The following is a 24972-nucleotide window of genomic DNA, read 5'->3' as shown; positions in this document are numbered from 1 at the left end:
GAAGTGGGAAGCTCATATCCTGAGGGAGCTGGTTCTTCACGTGCTCCTGCTGGATGGCCCCTACGGCTGTGATGTTTGTGGAGCAAGAAGCCGGTGCACCCCCATGAGTTAGGGAAGGTTTGTGTTCCCTTTTTGGAGGTGGATGTGAGGTAGCAGTAGGCTGGAACTGGGAATCTCTTAGCTAAATTTTGCTTAACCTGGAGAACCTGGACCAGCTTAGCAGAAGTTAGAGAAGCACTGGTTTCTCCTGGAGCATCATTGCTCGTGGACAAGAGGTTGACACGACCCAGCAATGTGTGCTTGCAGCCCAGAAAGCCAGCTGTGTTCTGGACTGCATCCAAAGCAATGTGGCCAGGAGATCCAGGGAGGGGATTCTGCCCCTCTGCTCTGCGGGTAGCCCACCTGGAGCGCTGCATCCAGCTCTGGGGTCCCCAGCACAGGAAGGACATGGAGCTGTTGGAATGAGTCCAGAGGGGGCCATCAAGATGATTAGAGGGAATGGAGCACCTCTTATACAAGGAAAGGCTGAGAGAATTGAGATTGTTCAGCCTGGAAAAGAGAAGGCTTTGGGGTGACCTAATTGTGGCCTTCCAGTACCTGCAGGGAGCCCACAGGACAGATGTAGAGGGACTATTTACAGGAGCATGTAGTGACAGGACAAGGGGGGGGAATGGCTTCAAACTAAAAGAGAGTGGGTTTAGATCAGATAGGAGGAAGTTCTTTGCTGTGAGTGAGGGTGGTAAGAGACTATCAGGTTGCCCAGAGAAGTTGTGGGTGCCCCATCCCTGTCAGTGTTGAAGGCCAATGGAGCTCTGAGCAACCTGGTCTAGTGAAAGATGTCCCTGCCCGTGGCAGGGGGTTGGAACTAGGTGATGTTTAAAGTCTCTTCCAACCTAAACCATTCTATGATTCTGTGATTACTGCATTATGTGTGTGTTAGGCAGGCTGAAGGGGTGTATGCACATCACTCATGGATATACTATTACAAGGTTGCAATGAGGAGCCACTGAAGAACGTTAGAAAGGGAATGAAGTAATTAAGAGAGGCAGATTGAAACAAAGATGACTCATCTGATGCCTCAACCATAAATGTCACCAATAATTTCTAGCTAGGCAGAAATCAACAACTGCTGTTCCAGCTGGCTTTTCTATTTCCTCTAAAAATATTTAATTTTGAGTTTTGTTTACTATGCAGGAGAATCCTTTTGTGTGTTCCATGGATGTAAAGCCATATATTGTCACTTAAGGGGACAGTATCTCCATCAGGGATACTAGAGGTGCCAACCTTGACACTAAAGTGTCTACTGTGATTAATAAGCTCAGACTCTGGAAATCTTAAAACTGTGTGTTCTGGTTGTGAACTGGATCTCTGGGTTGAGAGACATGGTTCAAATGGGCAGTTGCATGTAGGAAATTACAGACAGACAGCAACAGGGGCTTCAGCAGCACCTCAAGTTCCAGGGAGACACCTAGTCTTTTTTTTTGTAGAAAATGTATCACATTAGTCAGGCATTGCTGTACCCCAGATTCATTTATCTGGTTAGATACTCTGTTGCTTTGAGAGAAAATCTGGAGTTAAATGCCAGGGATAGAATGCCCTTTCCTTGTGCTGTTTTTCTGAATGCAGATGGATGCCCTCTGTGCACTCGCAGCAGCAGCCAGCCAGCCAGACCGGTACATCGCACCACTTTCCTTCTGCCCAAAATAAAAGAGAGACTACTTCTGATTAAAATTCAGCCAGAGGCTCTAATACTTTAGTATTAATAGCGGTCCTGGCCTTGACAAAAATAGCTGTTAAATGGGGAGTAAAAAGCTTTCCATGTTTGCCAGAGTTGTAATGAAAATGGTGGGGCTGTCATAAATACGATGTTCGTAGTTAAAATGATTATGGGTTAACAATTTTCCGATGCATTCCATTGGGTTATTCCCAGCACATTCAGATCTTAGAGTTGTAAAGGCTTAATAGAAAATCTTGACAGTGAGTCTTGATCAGTGCCAGAGGAAAAAGTAGGCAGTGTTTATGGAATCCACTCACATTCTTTACTCACCACCCTGACGTTGCTTCTGTGCTCATTTTTTGTCATCTTTATATATGTCAAACTCTCTCAAGAAACACTTGAACCAGTTGACGGCTGTGGATTGCTAAATTCAGTTGCTGAATTTGTGATGCACACTATACGAGCCTAACAATGCTCATGGCCTGTAAATGCACAGGCTGACTCCTCAGCAGGGGTAAATCCATGGTGTTCCACAGAAGTGGCTGGAGCTGGGCCAATCTACAATTCCTGAAGCCTGAGCACAATGATGCATCATTGATACAAATTACTACTGTTAGGAAAAACTGGTGTTTGGAAGGAATCAAGCATGCATGGGTTAATGCTGAACTGTGAAGCATGGCCAGAAGTTACATCTGACAGATCTTTGTAGATGCCAAGGAACTCAGGGAAAATTTAAATACCAGGCTGTGTGATAATGCTAGAACAATAGTAGCTGAGAAAATGTACAGAAATACTTTATTCCAAGCGGTAAAGTGACTAATGCTGTTCATTTATGATCCACACAGTAGAGAAGTGCATTTGCCTCTCTGTAGCTCCAGTTTCAGTTTGCAGGAATACTTGGCTCAGTAGCAGGAACTTGAAGACTGTATGGCTCCAGCTTTCATTAATTGTTAATTCTGTTTCATACTTCTCCAGAACAGAAGCTGAATATTCCTCAGTGTTTTTTCACTGATCCCTAGTGGGCTTTGTAAGTGGAAGGAGACACATGCATGTTTTGAAGTTCTTCTGCTGACCTGCAGGAATATTACTTTCTTCTCATTTTTGTGTATTCTGAAGTAAAGTAAAGGGAAAAGAACAATTTTTCCTGAAGCCAAGAAGTGCACAAACCCTTGTGTGGCATTACGATCTCTGTAACTGTAGAGAGCGTGTAGCTGGGTATGGAGGACACCCTGGAAATACTGGACTGCTAATACTCTATTGAGGTTGCTTGCTTATCTCATACTTAAGGGACTAAGTAGGTCTAGAGGAACATTCCCATTTGCAGATGGTCAGTGTACCAGGAAATAACTTGCTGTTTATCTCTGGGTATCTCAGCTGACAAAAGAAAGCAGCACAGCTCTACCAGACAGCAGTAGAAAGCTCCTTGAATTCTCACCTCTTGTTTTGCAGGGTTGTGTATGAGATGAGGCTATTTGGTTGCTTAGTTAAATATATCCTGAAGTGCCTTTCTGAATCCATAGCCTTCTGTGTAAATTACTTTTATGAAGAAATAATAATAATAATAGTCCTAATAAAGCATGCTCTGCACTACTGTAAAAATTATGGGGTTTTTTTTGCAAAGAAGGTGTATGACTGCACAAGCTAGAGAAATTGGATGTATATTTTATTGCCTGATAGTCGGTGGCTTTTCCAAAGCTTATAAGCAAGCTTGGTATATAATGCCTTTGGGATCCCCATGTTGGTAATAGTGTTTGCTACTAACACCTTCATCTTTGTGTTTTGGTAGCACTAGTGGTCTAAAGATTGACAGGGAGGGCTGTTATGTTTTACCAATCAACTGATACACCTACAGAGAATCTCTGAGAACCAGTAAACTTGAGGGGGAAAAAAAGAAACCAGTGGAGAGTAATTATGATATGAACACTTTCAGAAATTGCCTCCTAAGAACACTCTGGTGGAGTTGGCAAACACTTGGGAGACAAGAGCATGAACATACCTACATGTTAGGATAAAGAGCATTTAAGCTGCTATTCTGCTGGTAGTTACAGTGTATTTGTGGGTGAGGCTGTCATGCCCTGTAACTGTGTGGGGTGTGGGCAGTGTCAACAACCTTCAGGTATTCCTTTCAATACCTGTCTCTCCTACCAACTGCTCTTTTCCAGGGACCAGGTAGCAGCTGCCTGGCTGCTCACCTAAACTGGCTGCTATTGACTCTGTCTTGAATCCCACCTCCAGGTGATCAGACTTTTGCAGAGTCTGCTGGATATGCCTCTCAGATTTCTTTCTTGGGTAGTATAAGGTTGCATTGTGCGCTGCTGAGAAACTGGCAGGAGCCAACCTATCCTCTTAGAGAGATGCCCTTTCCAGATTTGATCTATCCCATAGAAGATAACCTGCTGTGATTAATCAAGGCTCGGCTGTCTCCTTTGATCAGGGCTTCAGTTAATGATCCCTGTGTCTACACTGTACATAAATCATGCAGCTTTCACAGAAAAGGACATTGTGCACCATTCTGGTCCCCTTTGGTCAGAGTGGATGATGTTAGCTGTCCTGGTTTTTAGCAGCATAGCTTAGAACCCACAAGAAAGTGGCAGCTGTGAGCTAACACAGCAACAGCTGTCTTCAGTCTTCTAGCCTGCTCGGAAAAATATGGGGCTAACTGGATGCTGGTGTTCTTGCTGTGCATGCTGGATATGGTTAGGACTCCCAGGTGTGTGGCAGCCTTGGGTAAATATGAACTATTCTACTGGATTTACCTGGGGAATAGTTGAAGCATGGAAATGCTGCAATGAATCAATGGCTGATACTCACAAATTCAAAAAATGTATTGCTTTCTTAGTCTTCCTCTCTGGAAAGCCTGGAAGTGCTGAAAAATATTTTTGCATAGCTATTACTTCTTATAAAAGAAGACTTTATTGTAAGGAAGGCACCTGCTACAAGTCACACAAGCTAAATAACATTTTAACATGCACTGTTCAAAATTGAATTACCTGAGGAAGACGAGGATTTTTAAAATTCATTTTCTGTTGAATGATGCATGTGTGATTCCATTTAGAAAAGTTTGAAAGCTGAACATTTATGTTGCTGTCTTGTTATGATTATGATTGGTCCTCCATTTCCTCCCAATTTCTAAGGAAATAGGAGCAGTTACATGAATGTGGTAACAGAGGAGATCATTATATTATTCAGTAGGTGCTATGATATTCCTTATTTGTATATATATATTTACAGAGTTTGCTGATATTTTAGCTCCTGATGTGGGAAAGTAAAATAAAAAGAGGGGATCAGAAAAATAAATTATGAAGAGGGGAAAAAATCAAGCTGTTATCTTAGAAAGAATTTAAGGAGACTATCTACAAGAATTTCTGAAAGAAACCCTTGATTGGATGCATTTCACATTATCTGACAAATGGCATATAAAAAAAAAAGAAGCCAAAATTAAAGGTAAATACATGGGAGGTGGGCTGCAGTACTGAGTTTAAAACATTGGCAATTTCTGTTGTTGATTTGACATTTGATTGTTGCAGGGGATTTGGTATTTCTGTTGTAAGTACAATTAAGCTTTCCTGTGAACAGCATACACAACACCACCACACGCCCTCCAACTTCTTCGATGGACAATGTTTTGTACCCAAAATGGGCGCCTTTAATATTACAAGCACATTCAGTTTCAATAGTTGTACCTCTCTATGGCAGTACATTCAGATGTAGGTTAAATAGCCGTGTTGTAAGGTCTTGAGTTCATGAAGGAAGGCAGTTGGGAGTCAGAGCAACACCAGCACAGCATCCTTTTTCAGCAGCAGCTCGGAGCAAATGCTTAGGAAATAGTAAAAGAAATAAGACATACAAGGATAATTGAGTGTTCTGACTGCTTAGAAACCAACAAGCAAAATGACTATGCCAGTGCAAGCCCAAAACAGAGGCTCAGAGGTACTGCTTTCAGTTTTCCTCTTTGGAACAGGATTAAGTGCAAGTATCACACTTTGAGCTTTTCCACATGAGCTATCTGGATTTGCATCAGTGCAGGTGGATCAGTTCTAGGCCTGTGCCTCGCAGGTGGGGCTGATTCTGTAAGCGTCTTGCCTGTGAAGTGGGTAAGACTTCTGTTCCAGGCATGATGCTGCAATGACATGAACACAAATTAAGCCTGAAGTTATCAACTATCCTGCACTGTGATTGCAAACCTGGCTCATGGTAGCTGCACAGGTGTTTGTTCTTGTCATGCCTGTGCATTTTGGATGGATGTGATGGTAACTATTTAGGATTACTAGCTCTCGAAGCTGCTGAAGAAGAGGAAAGAAATGAATGTTTGTGGGTGTGTTTTCGAGTTTGGTTTCTGTCTGCATGCGAGTGCAAAAGGTTTGTCAGGCACTTAGCTTGGGATCTAAGCTAGAAATACATCTCCTCTTTAGGAATGTCTTCCTTTCCCCTCCTTCTTCTGTAATCACACCAGAGCGGTGCTGCAGAATGGCAGCAGCTATTTCAGCTGTCGGGTCATTCCTCTCACTTTCTGCTAAAGCAGGATCCACAGCCTGGCTGTACTTCTTGAAGAGTAACAGAAAGACCTGAAGATGCCTCTGAGTTTCTGCATTATAAATGCTGTTTATAATAATTTGATGTTCTCCCTGAAAATTGAAACTATAAAGTTGATTAATAGGTTTCAGATTCTTTTTTTTGTTGGTCTTCAGTTGCATGACCTGTTTAACACCAATGATGGATAGTTTCATTATAATTCTTGTCCTGTAAGCATATAAGATCTTTATGAAAGTGATTTAGGATTTCTTCATGATGCCTGAAAATGTCATAAAAGATGCCTTGCATGGTGCTATTCCTCAAAAGTGAGATGAGTAGTATGGTTTTTCTGGAAGAACAAAAACTTTAAAACTTGTTGGAATTTGACACTCTAAATTGCTACTTTTTAAATGTATTTCCTCTCCATCCTCCTTTCTCATATATTAAAGCCTCTCTGGTAATTGTCATGGAGACTGCTACACTACTCTTTGTGATTTCTTTTTTTTGATACTGAAAACTTGTTTGTGTGCTTCCTGTAGGGTTTTTTCCCTTTTTCTATTTGACCATTGACTCTGAGCCAGGCATAAAATTGAGTACAGAAGGGAAAAGATTGTCTTTCAAAGTGACAAATATTTAAATAACTATTTTAAACTCTTCATTTAGAAACAAACCAGCAAATGTTGAGGCCCTCACAGATGGCCTCATATTGCTGCTCCCTGTTTTAGACACTCCTCTGACCATCCCTCAACATTGCTACATGAACCAGTGAGTTCAGCTGGGAGAATGGTGGATAATTTCCTGTCTGGTGTTAGCAGTCTCCAAAGCAGCCAGGTTAAACATTCATAGAGATTATCTTGGCTCTTCACCCTCTGGTCTTCAAAAAGCTTGAAGTTTGCTGAATAAGGTATTAAAAGCAGAAGGTATTATCAGACAGCCTCAGGTTTGTATTAGTGTATGGTTTTTCCTTCCTTTTGAATTCTATTTGGTAGTATGAAAAGAGAACTTTAAATATTCTGAAAAGGAATGGGTTTTATACCAGTCTTTTTCACTTCCTCTTATTTGTGAGAGCCAGTAATTCGAGGCACTGTCCTTGAACTGGTAATAATTTAACAGGTAGGAAATAGGTACTCCCGAATTCTTAGGTGAAAAGTGATAAAAACTGTGAAGTTACTTGCATAGGGGTTTTGTTAGCTAGACTTATTCTCTTCTGTCTTTTTGTACCTGATAGAATTTCTGGTGCTCACTGCAAATGAAAGGGACTTCTGGAGAGTCAGCTCATTGCAGAGATAGCAGAAGGCTGTTCACTGAGAATAATCTCTAATCTTAGAGACATTAATTCACAGCAACAGCATTTCTTCTGCTTTATTTCCCCCAGTGCTATGTTAAAGTGGCTCAGCCTTCTGGATGTTACAAGCTTGTATTGCTCCTTTAACCTTCTCTGAGCTTTAGGTCATTGATGTCAGATCTGGCCCACTTTAACATGTTTCATGTTCTTTTACACACTCTAATTGTAGCTTTCTTGTTCCCCAAGTGATGTCCTTCATTGCTGTTTCCCTTGCACTCTCCACCTACACTTTCTCAATAGTCTCTCTGTGAGTATGAAACAGCAAAGGGTGGATTCCCAGCACAAGATCTTGCTTAAAAGAGACAGATCCTTCAGAGTCGCAGAATCAGTTTGCGTGATGCTAGAGGCAGTCAGTTGTGATGTGATCTGAAATAACCCTGTAATTATTCCATTACTTTTGCCTAAATGGAATATCTCCGGAATGCCGGCTGCCCCAGCTTTGGGTCAAGAAATTTGTCTTTAAATTACACAAACCGTTCAGGTTACTCTGTGTATAAGTGTGTGCTATAGCTGCCATTGCAGCTGTGTTTTGAAGGGACCTTGCAGAGGGGTTGCTGCCCCAAAACTCACTGGGAAGCTTGGTTAATTATGGCATTTGCTGCTTGTTGGTGACCATAACTGTCTTCCTATGAACTTGGCAGTCTCACCCTTTGCATGCCTATTTTTTATATTGTCCTTGAAACTCCAGATGGCAGGGACCATTTTCTGTGATGTGATACTGTTGATTCTTATCTCAACCTTCATGTGTTTCCACAGGTTAATAACTAATAAGTGACTGTAGTCAGTAGATCTGTCAGTTTTGCCTTGTTCCTCTTGTGTTTTAACCACATATTTCTGAGAGATGCCTACAGTTATTTTTCATTGTCTAAAGGAAAATATGAGCAAGTTAAATGAGTGAGTATGCTGGTTCTCTTTGGAGAACCATACTCATTTGGATCTCTTCTTTATGTCCAGCTATGCACTTGTGGACTGTCCTCTGCTAAAGTGATTATATAATGTGTTGATAATAGTTGATTATGTTAAAAAACAATCAGTTGTTTTAGATTGTTATTTGTACCTCCAGTATTTTTTATTTCTGAAGTACACTTGTAGAATCCTGTAGGCTCAAGACAGCAGAGTTGTAAAGTTTCAGGTGGTCATTATTCTCTGTATAATCTTGAAAAGTTAGGTCAGGTGTCTACCTCTGGTTTATAGCTAATAATTTATTTAAAACAGTTTTGTATTTCTGAATGCTCTATATAAAAAGACATTTTTGTCTGTTTTGTGAGTTTTTTGGGATTGCCTGACCTTGTGATTTTTCTTAAAGCACACTGTGATTTTGTTTGACACGTAGTGATTTTTATGTGTCTGCAGCCTGTCAGCTGAAGATGTGAGCACATATTTGTTAAATGCAGGCTGGAGCTGGTGCAGTACAAGACAAACCATGTAGACAGTCACTGCTCTGAGCTAATCTTATCTCCTGGAGCAAAGCATTTCTGAGGAATTTCTAATTTTGACAACTGGGATCAAATGTCTGACTTCTGAGGGCTGACAGTAATGCCAGGGGCTGAGCTGCTTTGTCCTGTTGGTAGCAACTGCGCAGTTAAAAACCCCACTAAATGCCAGGGAACCATGCATCTTAGCTGGTTAGGTTCAGGGTGGGTGTGTGTGCAGGGTAAGGCATCAGCTTCAGCAGCTTTGTGGGGCAGAAATGCTGTGGCTGCTCAGGGGTAAAAATAGTTCAGGGTTTTCAATGGCTGCATTCCATGGCTGGAGCCTGAAATCATGAATCAGGGCTCAGCTCTCGGTCTGTGCGAGACCAACTGCGAGAGCGGGGTAGACACCCAGGAGGGGAGCAGCTGGCTGAGATGAGTCCGAGCCCAGCTCCGCTGATACTCTGGGAAGGACCTGTGTTGCTTGTACACTCCCAGCAAGGTATCGTACATTCATATTTTGATTTCCAGTAGGAGTGTAGTTACTTGAGTGTGAATAATTAAAAATCTACTGAGCCGTGCAAAATTTGCCACTCAACCAAAGGCGACTTTTCAAAAGTGCCTGTTCTGTGCGAGTTCAGCTTCACAGAGACTTGTAGCTTCACACCATACAAGCTTCCAGAGACCTGGGATGATATATTGTGATTGGAAGGGCATGCTGCTCATTCCCACCTGAACACTGTTTTGTGCGAGTGTTTGTCCTTGATTTTTGCATGGTTCCCCCCCCCCCCCCGAAATTTTCCAGCCTGGAAATTCCTGGGAATTTAGATACGTAAATAGTAGTCCTTTGAAACCCTTCTGCAAAAATGTTTTAAAACTGTACATAAAACATGGCTTCTTAACTTGGATCTCTTTAAAGCTTCATGAGATCTGTGCAGGTTTAAATTGCATTTTGACGGAATTCAAACGATTATTTTCAGTGGTTTAAAACGTGGCATAATTTCATGATTTTGTACTTACAGTCAGGACTCTGTGTTGAAAGTGTTACTTTAAAACTACCAGACTTTTTGTGACCAACTTTACCTTTGAAAGGGGTAAACAAAACCCTGTTTTGCTTGGGTTTTTTTTTTGTCCCTGAGACATGTCAGATATGTTTTGCTCCAGGCTATTGCTAGTAGGACCTTGAGAAATAGATGTTCCTGCAGATTTTGGCGTGCCCTGTGAGTTGATAACTGTGTGACCCTCCTTCCAGAACGAGTTGCTAGATTTCGTGCTGCTGGAAGTAGCCATGCCAGCCATGTGTGCAGATTGTCCATTCCATTAGTGCCCGGGGCAAAACGATGCAAATCCACACATGGTAACCTCGCAGTCAGCCACAGCGCTCAAGTGCATTCATCTGTTCACTTTCTGGGCCCTGGGATGCAGCCACACACACTGTCTGACACTCTGTGTATCTGCTCTTGCTAGCCCTGCGTGCTTGGAGCAGTGGCAGGCACCTGCCTTCTGCTTTGCTGGCACTTTCTGTGTGACACGAGCACCTGCAGCTGTGCTGTGTCCACGTACTGCTGGATGGGCTTCTGTTAGCTTAGCGTGGAGCTGGGGACTGGTGGTCTTGCTTTAGCAATCCGACTGCCAAAGCTATTGGAGACTCATTTTTTTCCTTTCTAGTGTGGTGGCACAGCTTATTTCCCTGAACATTGCTGATATTCAGAGTAGAGGATACTGTTTTCTCATGCACTCCCACATTGTGAAGCTGATCTGTAACATAACCGAAGTGAATTCGGGAAATCTCACTTAGAATAACAACTTTGTAAAGTGAGAAGCATATTTGCTCTAACATGAGGAGCAAAACTGAGTAAGTCAAAGTAGCTCCATGCTGTAGGCTAAGTTAGTGAGGTGTTAGGTTCAGTTATAGGATGATTAGCAAACACAAGGAGTTTGAAAATCTATCTTGTTTTATTTTACTTGACACATCTTAGTGTGGAAAGCACTGGGCTTGAGTGCAGGACCTAGATTCTATTGCAGACTTGCTGATGGAATTCAGTCACCTAATTTTCTTGCTTTTCAGTTCCCAGTCTGTATAATGAGGATAAATTTATAACAGAGATATCATGGGAATAAAATCCATGTCTCATGAATATAAATACCAGTGCCATCTTTGCCCCTTCAGAGCTGCCCAAATGAACGACCAATGCACCACTCTTGGGAGGCCCATTCCACTTCTGAAGCAAGAGTTTTGTGTACTTCTCAATAAAGCCCTTTTGAAGAGGGTGAATATGGACTGTGGATAGTTAAAAGTACATTCTCAGAGCTGTATAAAGTCTGAGGACAAGAACAAATGCTTTAGTCCTGGCTACCCGTGTTCTATGTGCTGGCCTCACTGTATGCTCCCCTTTTGGGAGGTTCAGTAAGAGTTAGAAATATGTTGCAGGGCCTAGGTTAGCCATCAGCACTGCACAAAAATAATTGAATGGGTATTTTAAAGAAGTGACACAGCAAAACTGTTGGTATAATTGTACCAATAGCAGAGCTGCCTAAAATAACAAGAACATGACTGCAGCACTTTATTTAACGCTATTTTTGCCTTCTGTGGATAAAGCAATGAGAGGTATCTCAAATATTCAGTCAGTGGTCCCAGATATTATGTGCTCTTTGTGTTAGGAATTACAACACTTCCAACTATTTGCCAGAGTTGTTAGATAAGGTGAATAACTGAAGATTTGGATGTTTGCCCAAGCTGTCTGGGTTTAATTATCCCATGAAACCTCATTAGAGATGAGCTGCACCTGTGATATTAAGAAGGAACTATTTTGAAGGTAGTTCAGACCCTGATTCATAGCTCAATTTGAAAAATACTCCTTTAGAATTTGAAAGTTTTTTTACCCCCATGTACTTCATTACAGCTACTGTTCAGTCCTGATCTGATTTTTTCAGGGGGCAAGAAAGAGTGAAGATGCATTTGGTAGCCAAAACGATGTTGACAAACTGGAGATACAGCCTGAAATAAATGGATAAATGGAAAAAATAATCAACTGCACAAATACAAATAGGCCTACAAAGAGAAGATCTGGGGTTTATTGTGGTTCACAAGGTGAATTTAAGTCTCAAACACTGTGTTGCTTCAAAAGGCAAAGCCATCTTGCAATGCAAAACCAAAACGTATCACTTGTGGGACCTGTGAAATGATCCCTCTCCTTGACACTAAGTATAGTCTCAGCTGGGGTGTAGTTCAGATTTTGGGAGCTATGGTTGAAAGATGGGGATCAACTGGACAATTTGATCTGAGTGCAGTGGGAATGATCGAGGTCAAAATAAAATCTAAGGCGATGATTTCATATACTGGAGTTCTTTGGTTAAAAAGAGATGGCTAAGGATATTTAACAACGTTTTGCAAATGTGTAAATGGCTGCTGGAAAGAGGAAGGGAATAGCTCTTCTTTGTAGGTGTAGGGTAAGAAGTAATAGGCTTCAGTCACAGAATAGAAGATTCAGGTTTGTTAAATGATGAAGTATTTGTCTGGGGTGACGTAGGTATGACCTGTTCTGCTGTCACCCATGTGGTCTTTTCAAGTCTCTCCCAGTTCTGTGATTCTAAAATCCTGCATGATTATACGCTTTGAGTTGGAAACTAACATCCTTAATCCTCTGCAGCAGACACTGAGCTCAGTGTCTCCTAGAGAACCTGTTCCTGCAACTGTGGCTGATGCTCTAGATAAGAGTAGCTGGGCAGAGGGAAGGTTTGGGTGGATGTGGAGCCTTTTGGCAGTCACAGACAATGTGGAGACGTGAGTCAGGAATGTTTGGTTGCCTCAGTTGCTCGCAGTACAAAAGCTGTAGGACAACCTCTCGAATTGCTAGGTGGTAAATGCAGAACAGGTAAGGACTTCTTCACACAGCGTTTGGTTAACCTGAGGAACTTACTGCTGTTGGATGTGTTGGGTGCCAGAAGCAATTAGACAATATTATGTCAGCAGATCTGTCAAAAGCATTTAAACATAAATATACCAGTTCTAGCTTGAGAATTTCCCAAGACACATGTTGCTGGAGCTAGAGATACCATGAAGGCTGTTTCAAAGTTTGTGCCCTGTTCTTATACTCTTGGCACTTGCAAGTGGTGTCTGTCAGAGTTTGAAGGGAGAGCTGGGTCTAAAATTTATTGATGGAGGGTTTTCTCTTTCTCCAGTCTGTAGTGCACAGGCTGTGGAGGCATCCACATGCCTGATAATCAGCACATTTAAAATAGCCTTTTGCCTGTCAGGATCTGAGAAGAGCCCTGACCAGGACGACTGCTGTTTCCATCTGAGAATTATTCTGTCAGCACTCCCACTTCAGTCCGAGAAGTGCAGTGGAATAGCTGAGATGGAATGGAAAGGGGCAGCAAAAATTCATTCCCACTCACTGGGCATTCTCATGTCTTTGCTGGGAATTTCAGGGCATTTGCTTCCTAGATTATTTGCAGCCAGAACTGCGCTGTGCAGTATCAAGTCTTTGCTTTTATGGATAACTTAGGAAGCCCCATCATGGGAGACATTTCTGGGTACAAAGCTTGGCACAGCTTATGGGAGGAACTGCAAATAGCCATGAGGGATGTGAGCAAGGTCAGATAAAAACTACATAAATGCTATGTGTCAATTTTTTTCACCCACAAAATTGCCCTGTCTTTAGCAGGATGATACTATGAATGATCCTTAAATGATTTCACAGAATCATTAGGGTTGGAAGGGACCTCTGAAGATCATCCAGTCCAATCCCCCTGCCAAGGCAGGGTCACTCAGAGCAGCTGACAGGAACTTTCCACGTGGGTTTTGAATATCTCTGGAGAAGGAGACTCAACAATTGCCCTGGCCAGCCTGTTCTAGTGCTCTGCCACCCTCAGTGCAAAGATCTCCCTCATGCATCATGTTGAAGTGAAACTTCTTTTGGCTTAGTTTATGGCCATTGCTCCTCATCCTCTTGCTGGGCACCACCGAAAAGAGTCTGGCACCATCCTCTTGGCACCCACCTTTGAGATATTTATATGCATCTCCTTTTTTCTAAACAGGCCCAGCTCCTGAGTGTCTTCTCATAAGAGAGACATTCCAGATCCCTAATTTCTGCTACTGTTGTGCTACCATTCGCTTAGGATTGTGTGTTGTGAGGACATGGCTCTGTGGAATTGATACACCAGGAGGGGTGCATGCAAGCAGCAGACTCTTTCTGCTTTTCTGCCTATAAGCTTTCTTCTGTCAATACTAAAGCCACTGTGTTGACAGGAGTAAGCAATGAATTTTACCTGTGGGCAAACAATTCAAAGTGTCGACTGAATAATATTGAGTACTATGGCAGAGGCTGTCTGATAAAAGAATGCAAGGCCAGGAAGGGCCATAACGAGAGCTAAGCACTCTGGCCATGTTCAGCTTGTTACAGAATAGGGTCTGATGGGTCAACCTGCTGGAGCACACTGCTAGAGGGAGTATTCTTGACAGACAGTGTGCAGATTGATAACAAAATGGAAATCAGGCAGAATAATGTCCACATAAATAGTCCTTAGACCAACAAAATCCAAGCAATTTTGCACACAATAAAACACACATTAATATGGAAGTGTGTCTTCTAGTCCTAGAGCACAATGCCTTGATAAGCGAGCAAAAAAGACTGGTGTTGAGATTTGGAAAGGTGTTGTGCTACCCTTGTTCTTTTATTAGGAGGCTAAACATACCTTTACAGGTCTGGAACAAGGCTATAGGAGGCAAGAGTCCTTGGAAGGTTGGCTGCATTGTAGGGCAGTTGTACTTGGCCTGGATTAATGGTTGGAAATCATTATTTCACGTTGAAAAATTGTATACTTGCCAAACCCTGAAAACATTGTCAATGCCAAGGTATCATCATGATCCTCTGCTCTGCTTTGCTAATGCCAAAGACAAAACAAAAGCATCCCAATCATCTCTTGTAGATACTCATAATCTATAGACCCTGGAAAAGGATTCCTCAAATTAAAATAGAAAAAAGAAAGGAAGACTTGAACATTTTTTCCTGCAGATTTTACTGCCGCTGGGTCCCAAATAATCTTCTAAGTCTTCTGAAATAAAAAGCGGTAACATTTTCAAAAGGCCTATAATTTATAGGTATGACAAAAATTACTAAAGCATTGATCCAGCCTATCTGGACATTGTCTAATACTGTACAGAGTAGAAACCCCTCATTTAGTGGTTGATTTCTTTTATACTGTAGAAATAAATTTTAAATCCTATTTATTATAAGCACAAATGTCCTTATGAGCCACACAGAAGTCCAGTTTTACTGTACATCCTGCAGAAGCCTTGGAAAGGAAGACCCTTGGATGTGATCAGCTAGTGTAACTAGAGCCAGAAGAGAAAATTTTATCCTTTGCAGACCTTAGAGCAGCCTGTGAACTAATTTAAATTAATGCTTTTGGAATTAGTAACTTAATGGATCTCATCATAGACTAATTGACTCAACACACCTGAACAGCACAACCTTCTGTACCTGACCTGGCTCTCCTTGTCCTGTTCCTGCCCTTAGCGACATATATCCATTTTGGACCATCTATACCAGAATGATGCTGCCTGGAACAGAAAATGCCAGATGATGAAAAATCACTAATTTGTTTTGATAGCAGCTTTGCACTTGTTTTGTGTATTCTGAACAGCCAAAAAACTCTGACGAGGAGCTGAATAATTTACCTTTTATGTTGTTCTCATTTGCCCACCTTAAAAAAAAAAAAAAATCACCCTGATGGCTAAGAGTAATAATCGTAATAATAATAGCATTTTTGTGCAGCCCGTTTAAGTCCCTTGATAGTCCTTGTGGAAATGACCAATATGCTCTCAGGGTTTGCAGTATATATTTTGTGTTGCATCTACCTTGTAATGAATATCCTAGGGTCTATTCTACTGTAGTTATTTCTGAAGTGGAATGGGAAATTTTTCTGCTGGATCTCATACTTGGTGCACACTAATTCCTTCTGAATTTTGATCTGCTTTTCTGAAATGGAGTTTCCCTGTAGAAGTATTTGCCTTCCTGATATTGATATATCATGAATGTGTATGTGTTTCCACTAGAAAAGGTGGGTAGCCACAGAGCAGAACTCAGCTGTAATGATACTCAAGTTCTTACTATGACCTACATGTCAGGTTGTTTTCTGTTTTTCTGGAGCTGTATTTAATGATGTTTTAAATACAGCAAATTCCCACTCAAAATGAAGCACAGCTTCTCTCAGTGGAACATAAAGAAATTCTTCCTTATGTTCTTGTTTTACTACTAGGGTTTCTGCAAAGTTTGTTTGCAGTTGTTTATCCCCTAAAGCTATTACATTGAAGCCTTTGCCAAAGCTAAAATCCTTGGTCAGATGAGAGGAAAAATACATATTTGTACAGTGACGTATCTGCAGTGATATCATCTGCTTCCTGGAGAAATGCCTTTTAGTTCATCCTGTACATCTGTATCCTCAGCAGCAGGTGCCACTGCCAGACAATTCATCAAAGTTAATGTGATTGCTGAGAAATGCTAAAGCCTTTCTTTTATATTGCTGTGGGAGGTGGTGTCAAGAACTGTGTTTTCTGTGGGAGGGAGAAGAGGCTATGCTGACAAACAAGCTGGAAAGGTGGACTTTTCAACTCTACTTTGTGGAGGATGAAGTGTAAGCAAACAGGAGTGTCCTCTCTGTGGCTTGTGATGGGGAGTGAATGTGGGACACCTTGTCTCAGCAGGAGACGGGAGCACAAGTTCAGCGTGAAGGGGGCCATCTGGCAGGTGACATGGAATGCACTTTTAGGAAGGACAGGGCTGAGAAACGAATAGGGATTTTTTCCAGTTGAAATGCTGCCAACTTAGTCATGCCATGAGCAGAGGCTGGACATTTGCACCCTTCCCTTGGCAGGCGGCTTTGAAAGCAGCGTACGCTGCTTCACAGATTGTGCTGGGCAGCTGTACCAGCCCACACCACCAAGGTTTTGACTTTCCTACCTGTAGCTGCTGGTGCCTACTAACTGGTGAGCAGCAAGATTGCTGAGATTTAGCCTGTCTGAACTTTGTCCCACACTGACAAACGTAGTCTGGAGACCAGTGGAAATCGTGAGTTTGTGTGTGTGTAGCTGGGTAGGAAGGAGCCAGGTTTGGGAGGAGGGAGCCTGGAGCTGTAGTAAACAAACTCCAGGAGCACATGTGCTAGTGCTAAAATGACAGATGACTAAGAAAGGATGCTCTATGACACAAGAGGATGGAAACATTAGCAGAGAGCTGATCTACAAGAAAGGAAAATGGTACAACACAGACAATAATAGAGTTAATGACAACAAATTGCTAGGAATACATATCATCAGCAGGCATGGAAATGAGGAATGACCAAGCATGTATAAATGGAGGCATGCACATATGCAGTCAGTCCCTTTGATCAGAAGTGTACAATGCTCAAGACCAGGAGAGATCCTAATGCTAAGGAGGACACAAGTTTAGGAGCTGGAAGGCTGTATCCTTCCCTCTCTCTGTGCAGCCACACATCTAAGAAGCATCTGTGTGATGGAAAGGACAGCTGAGGTGCCTTTTCCTTACATCCACACTTTTATGCACAGAAAACAACAGCAGTGAAACATCTGAGAAGCTGAGCGTGAGCTAACACACATGGTGGCAGAATAGCAATGCTTTGTAGCTTGGAGGCTGCCAAGCAGAGAACATTTTGAACTGAACAGTAGGATAAAAGTGACCATGGAATGGTGAGATCTCAGAAGCATTTCATGGGACAAAAAGCTCAGATATGTTTACAGTGACACAGGTAAGACCCCAGGACTTGCAGTATGATGGTATTAGTAAACCACATGATTAATAGATTGGGCTTCACAGAAAATATGTAAGCAGTATCACCTTACAATTCTGCCACACTCTCTGTGCAAGGCTGTAGCTGAGCTAGGAAAAAAATTAGTCTAAGGGCATCAGATTTAAATCCTATAACCCATTTTAGTTGCTATTCATAACCAAACTTTTTCTAAATTCTATGGTAATGCCAGTGCAATGTTCTCTTCTGTGTCCTTTGTATAACCTTTCCTGGTCTGATTTGAAATGGGGAAGTGTGTGTAATATCTATGGAAATTGTTTGTTTTATTGATTTTTCTTTTCATACTCTAAGATGAAGGGCTATCAACACAGTAACTTGGATTTATGAAGCAAAGATTTGAATTCTGATTTGTTCAATATTTTAGAAAAGCTGTATTCTCCTTTTTGTGGCCAAGTCCTGACTGTGTTTGAAGCACAGAATCCCCTATAGAATAAGCCTCGACTTCCTCCTTTCTTTGTGATTTTAAGTAGATTGAGGTGGTTAATAGTCTTTGTTGTTTTGTCGGGTGTAAGTTTTGTTTTCTGAAATGGCCTATAGCTGGGATTTTGGCCCCAGGAGTGTAAACTCAAAATTTTGTTTTACATAAAGGACATAAGTGAGAGGAACTTTTTTTTTTGCAAAGGACCAAGAAGTGACAAATCACCATTTGCTGAAAGTGGAGCATTATTTATGAAGGCTGCTTAGAGCTTCAAATGTTGGTCTTGTGTTGAGTAGCAATTGTTTGTGCATGTATATGCCATTTCTCCCCCAAGTTCTATTAATGACTGCATTGAACTTAAAAGGGATCAATGTCTTAATATCTTTTCACGAGTATCAAATGTTAGGGGTGTCTCATTAAGGCAAATAACAGCATTCTTAATGGTGAATTCATCCACAAGGTAGGACAGGTTTTATCCATCCACTGGTAGAATCTGACCTTTAAAGAAGTTCATCTTTTCAAGTATTATATATGCCACAAATTATTGATGAGATTCTCATTGAGTTTCATTTTTTTTCCCTACATTAGATTGCGTGGGAATACTGACAGAGTTTGGAGAGCTTTCTTTTCCTTCTAAATGGAATCTTATGGCCAAATAATGTAGCATAAACAATTTGGAATGCAGGAAGCAAAGTAGGGTTAGGAGATGTAAATTCAGTTCCCTGGCATGATTTAAATAAACAACTCAACCAACAGAAGCCCCATAATCTAGTTCACATGAGCATATGTTTGGCAGGATTCAGCGTGATGGGTTTGCAGTCTCTGCTTATCACAGAACCAGGGCTGTATGCATCACTGCCACATGCTTCTCTTTTCCCTTCATCCCAGGGAAACTCATCTTGTCAAGAAAAGAAAGTGGGAGGAGGAAATGTATCATTCCAACACAAGCTGGATACAATTCCTTTGCTCCATGTTAGTGGAGGCTGGGAGATGCCTTTTATCTTACAGACAGCTTACTGCAGATAGGAATTTCAGTGTCTGGTCTTACTTTTAGTGTAGTGTTTGTTTTTGTTTTTTTTTAATGTGTATGAATTATAAAGCTATTTTCTTCAACAGACTCAGAGACGAAAGAGTTTGGTACTACAGCATCTCTTGTTTGTGTCCTGTGTAAGTGGCTCATTAACTGTCCTACTGTAATTTCTATTTTATCATACGTAAAGAACAAGAGAGACATGTTGTTGCCAGAATCTTCCTATAAAAATTTACTTTAAATTTACTTTAAGATGCCTAAAAGTACTATTAGCTTTGGAAGCATTTCTCTTTTCCTGCAAGGGGAGAAAATCTCTTTTTTAGTTCCAGCTATGCTGAGAATATGATGAGTGTTAATATAAATAGGTTGTCAGTTGTCATACAATAGCCTATCCTGTTAACCTCCTTGGACTGAATGTTCAGTCCTTACTGCCTGAGCTGTAAAAAACGTGTTACAGTAGCTTTTGATGCAGAAGTTTTCCACTTAGGATAACCTACGGAGAGTCTGAGATCTGAGCAACTCTGAGAATGGTGAGGTGCCCTAAATACAGGATGGACAAGCAGAATGAGTTTTAATTTATGAAGAAAACTTACGAGGGTTTTTCTGCTGCTGCAGTTAGGGACTGAGTATCACAGAAATTGTGGGTAGGGAAATCAGCATAACAAAATACAGTGGGAGGTCTTCTGGAAGGGGAAGTAGTATTTATTTTTAAAAAATCTTCAAATAAGTTGATTTTACCTTCTGATGCTAATTTTGGTATAGATTTTGTTGATCTGCATACTTGTACAGACATAGTTGTGTCCCCAAGGTCTAGGAGAGGGGATTTGGCAAGGATCAGTTGTATGTGATGCAGAGGACAAAGGATGCCAGATGTTAAGTTTCTGGGGTTCTTCCTGATGTAACAAGCATATTTTTGGACAGATCTTTTGTGCCCTTTGGGATTCAGCAGCGGTTGCAGAGCTGTGCTTTCCTGCAGATCCTTGCTTACTTCATCTTCTATAAATCTTAGGCCAGGATGTCACCCATTACTTGTCTTCCTCATGGGCTAAGGAAGATAGGAACAGTGGATGTGACAGTGCCACAACCTTGGTGTGGTCTTCATTAGCAATATAGGCCCTTCTTAACACTCTGTCCTTCTGTTTCTTCTGGTGCTTGCACCTGCATATGTCGGTTCAGACTGCATTTATGCCAGTATTCATATTTCTGTAACAATCTTTCCAGGTGGAATTTTTAAGGGCACCCATTGTTGTTCAAACTCTTTTTGTGTTGAAGTTAGTGGTAAAATTTTTGTGGATGTCTAAGAGAGACAGTAATTTGTCACTGCTTAGTACTTTGGAAAACAAAGTCCTCAGAAATGCAGTTGTATAATACCACCTCTCCCTAAGTGGGGAAGGCATCCCCAGTGTCAAGTTTGGACTAGATAGACTATTGTTATGACCCTGCTGTAGTTCTAAAAATGTATCTTGCATGAGCACAGAGAAGCAGTTGGGCTTTTGCCCGAAACTAAAAATACATTCTTGTGTGATAGTTCCCATGTGAGACCTGCTTTAAGGTTTTTGTCATGTGAGAACAACTTTCTTTTTCCTGTGCTTAGCAGAAAGATTTGGGCCTTGAGAAAAGCGAACTTCTCTTTGTGATTACTGTGGTGTCAGGGCTCAGCACCAAACTGCTTATTCATCCACATTGTTGTGCATGGTTGCTGCCTCTTGGCCACCTGTAGGTTTTGTAATCCTTGGCTAACCCCACTTAGGTGACCTCACTTATCTGAGGATCCAGAGAATAGCTGGAAGGGAGAGTACTTCTCAGGACAGCTATGCCAAGAAGAGCTACCCACATAACTCAAGGAGAAGTCTGTTTTTCCAAGAAACAATCCAGTGATGCTCTGATGCGTATGGAAAAGAGGCACCAACCTTGGGCTTCTGGGAGATTTTCCATACCACCCCTCTCTTCCTCCCCAGTTTAGTGTCTCTTGTGATGAGTTAGCATTTTGAATACTAAGTTTATCTGCACAGTATAGTTAGCAGTCTTCTGGGGAGAGTCCCTGGTGGTTGTATTGCATTACTACTCCGGCTTTGGCACAGCATATGTGAGTTTCATGCGCCGGTGACTTCTGTCACAAGAGTGCCTGGTTATGGAAGCTGTCGAATGGGTCTACCTGCAGTGATTTGAATGCTTGATTAAAACTTGATTTGATTCCCCCATCTGAACTATCAGCGAAGAGTCCAAAACACTCCAGTGGACTGAGACAAGTGGAAATGGGAAGGGAGAGGTGGGGAATGAGGGTAGGGCCAGAAAGCAGCTGCTAAAATGTTCTGCAACCACTCAGAAGTACAGTTTAAAATTTAGTATGATTTCCAAGCTAAAAGCTCTCAACTTAAGCTGCGTGCTGTGGGTGGGTATAAAGAATACTGCCTTTTAAAAGTTGGCAGTGGAGTTTACCAGAGCAGAGGGTATGGAAAGCAAGTTGGTTTTGCATGCAAACTCAGTGTTGATGAGGTCTCTGTAGCACAACTACCATGGACAGGATTAAAGGAATATTAAGTGATATATCAACTTTAAGCTGCTGTGCTGCGCTAGACTACCTGATTTGGGGGAACATGGGTATGATTCCCTTTCCCCCACAAGCTGAAGAAGATGCCAAAGGCTGTGGAAAAACAAATGGGAAAGAAGCCAAAAATGTTACAAGTATTAGAGGAAAACTTTCTGCTCTTTATCACAATATCCTTGAATAGATAACCCAATCTGGAAAGAAATGTATTTGGTACTCAAATGTCAACTGTCTGGGAAGCAGCAAGTTTCCTAAGTAGTGAAGAACAGTTTGGGGCTTAGCCTGTGGAAGCATGAGTGTGAGGACTCTGGCAAGTTGTAGTGTGTCATTCTACCATCAGAGCCCACAGAGCAAGTATCAACGAGCTCGTGTGAAATTTCACACACGGTTTGTTATGTACTTGCAACTGTCTGGCTTTTTCACCCTCCTGCACTCTCTCCAGATGTTTTTCTCAGTGCAGCACCAAAGGAAAACACCATTAGAATATCACACATCAGTATTTGAATAAACCACTTTGGGGTGGTGAACAGCAATGAAATCTTATGCCATGGCTAATAGTGAGCTTGGAGCATAATGGCCAAGCCATTGTGCTGTTAGCTCTTGAGGAGTCCTGGGATCAATCCTGGTAATTGTACTTCATCAGGTCTCCTACGGAGTCTGACCCAGCTTGGTCTGCCCTCTTTACATGAACTGGAAAATCACAGTCAGCAGTACCAAGAAGCTCTGGTCTCCTTGGGAACTCAGTGCTGCCTTATTTACAGCACGGGATGGCTGCTTGGAGCGGCAGGGTAGGGAGAGCATGTTATCAGGCCAACCAGTGCCTTGTATCTCGAAGTTGCCAGCACTTGGGAGTGCATCGCTGAGAGCTGATGGCAGAGACAAGCCAAAATGCTATTCTCTTAACTCCTGCTGTGCCCCTCCTGCATCCTGCTCCATGTCCGTCAAGTGGTGAAGGTAGCAGATGGGCTGCCCCAAGGTGACACATGCTTACCTGCCGGGAAGAGAGAGCAGCTCCTGTAGCATGTCCCCGGTGTAAGTGCTGCCGCTGGCAGTCAGGCAGCTCTGTTGCTTGGCAGCAGGCCTCAGAGAGAAGATTACTTTGTCCTTGTTCTCAGTCAAGTTTGCCAGGTTCCCTTCTGATTGCCAGGCTGGTAATGCATGGGGGAGATAACCCTGGTTCAGTGAGCAGCAATTCAGTCTGTCATCAAACAGAAAATACTTGGGCAGAATCAACAGAGCCATGTGCTAAGCTAATTTGGTATCAGCCTTGTGGGTGTGGTTCTTTGGTACAAGTATTTTTGTGTTTGTCTTTCTGCAGAGAGGACTGAAATCTCCCATCACAATCTCCCTCTGTCCCTCAAAGACCTGTTCACAACTTGCACAGTTCCTCTTCATTCTCTTTGCCTGCAAACTAAGCTGCTGCCTCTCATCTCTCTCCAACAGCAGCGTGCTTGTTCCCTTTTCCCCAGCACTTCCATCACAGTTCTGCACTGGGAGAACTATTTTGTGCTCTCACTCTCTGTGGCTTACTGAATTTGTGGGACACTTCAGGTAGTCCTGCCAGTCTGGTCCTGCCCCTCCCAACCCCTGACCTCCCCTAGTGGAAGGAAATATGTCCTTTTGTTTATTGGCCATCTTAAGAGAGCTTCCAAAGTTTTCTCCAGAGTTTCAATTTAATAAACGAGTTAACTGGTTTGATGTTATGAAGAAGTCACTCTGCTCTGGCCGTATGCTGTAGGTATAAAGCAGCAGAGGAAGGGATAAAACTGGATGTGGAGGAATGTGGAGAGGTTCTGATGGCTGCATGAGGTGTGATGGACAGCATCAGGGTTCAGCAAGGAGAGGGGTTTATAGCACCACAGCTGCTGGTTGCATCTTCCTGACGCTCTGACCTGGGTGTAAATCTCTCTGTGCACTCTAAAGTCGGGCTGTTGCTGAACTTTGGGAAGGCATCCTGTTCACGAACGCTTTATTTATGTGCACATACCAGGCATATAGAGGGCGTGAAATTGCTGATTGATCTGTGTCAAAGCAGATCGTGCTTCTGTACTTCTTCGTGCTTTGGCAGCCTAATGGTCGGGGGATTTTTTGTTGCTGTTGTGTTTTTCTGTACCAGTTTGTGGCTGAGCTATGATTTCCTTGCCTCTGTGGGAGAAGAATCCTCAGATGCACAAGGGCCGGAATTTTCACTCAAAAATGTCACGTAGGAGACACTAACCCAAGCACAGAGCAATTCTCCCAGTTAAAATATGCTCTGGCAAATAATTTTCTAATTTGTCACAAAACCAAATGTGTAAAACCAGCCAGAATTCTTTTACAAGGCACTGGGTCCATTTGGCATGTTTTAATATGCAACAATAATAGTGACTGCTCAGAGGTGTGCTGGCTGGCCCGTGCAATGTGCTGTTCTGTTTCACTGCAGTACGCACTGAGGTAGTTTTAATGCTGTCCATTTGGTCAGTGTCTGCCTAAAATATCCCAGACCACTGGGGTTCTTAGCATTTAAAAATCAGGCATTTTCACCTTTGTGAAAGAGAGTTTGCTTTCTCCTTTAGTAGCTTGCTGCTGCCTGCTTTCCCATACAGCCACTGCTTGCTTGCTGTTTCTGTTCAGCTCATCCAGGGTGACATTGTCCAATTGTTTTGACAATGACCTTAATCTGTTTGTGCAGTTCTAAGTAAAGACTGTGTGGCCAGAGATGGAAATGCATGGGCTTAGGCAGCTTGTAATGAAATACAGAGTCTTTTACTTCAGCTTCTTTGAAGCCACTGCAAATCAGTTATGGGATTTGATGTGTCTTCGGGGATGTGAAATGAATTTAGTGACTTCTGGCTGGTTGTAGTGAATCAGGTGTTCACCTCATGAAATGCTCCAGTATAATCAGGCTTTGTGTGTGGCAGGTTTAGCAGGTATGCCAGTAGCTATATCAAACTGGATGTAGCTTACTCTACTGACAGGGTTTTTATAAAGCAAGTTGTAGGCAATTTAACAGACAGATCACTGAGTAGGAGTTTCTTTCCATGGTTGCCTGTGCTTACATGTGTTGTAGACACAGAGGATGGCAGGACTGTGAGTAAATGGCACTGCAGTGCCGAGTTAGGTGGCAGGATCAATAATTTCCTGTTAGCTGGTATCTCTTGGCACTGCTGGGGTGGGGGAAC

At 42.2% G+C, this 24972-nt stretch overlaps 1 protein-coding gene across 7 annotated transcripts in view; it reads left to right on the top strand.

Annotated features, from left to right (window-relative positions):
- TSPAN4 (tetraspanin 4) overlaps positions 1-24972 on the top strand; it is a 420840-nt gene that overhangs the window by 185028 nt on the left and 210840 nt on the right. Inside the window, exon 1 of one of the 7 annotated variants that reach the window (XM_069017012.1) lies at positions 9374-9488. The exons of the other annotated variants lie outside the window; for them this stretch is intronic. Coding sequence (XP_068873113.1) covers positions 9422-9488 — 67 coding nt within the window. The 5' untranslated portion in view covers positions 9374-9421. Of the gene's footprint in view, positions 1-9373; positions 9489-24972 lie in introns of those variants that run through there. 7 annotated transcript variants of the gene reach the window in all.

Source organism: Aphelocoma coerulescens, chromosome 5 (assembly GCF_041296385.1).
Source record: "Aphelocoma coerulescens isolate FSJ_1873_10779 chromosome 5, UR_Acoe_1.0, whole genome shotgun sequence".
NCBI lineage: Eukaryota > Metazoa > Chordata > Aves > Passeriformes > Corvidae > Aphelocoma > Aphelocoma coerulescens.
This window is presented reverse-complemented; position numbering and strand designations above follow the sequence as displayed.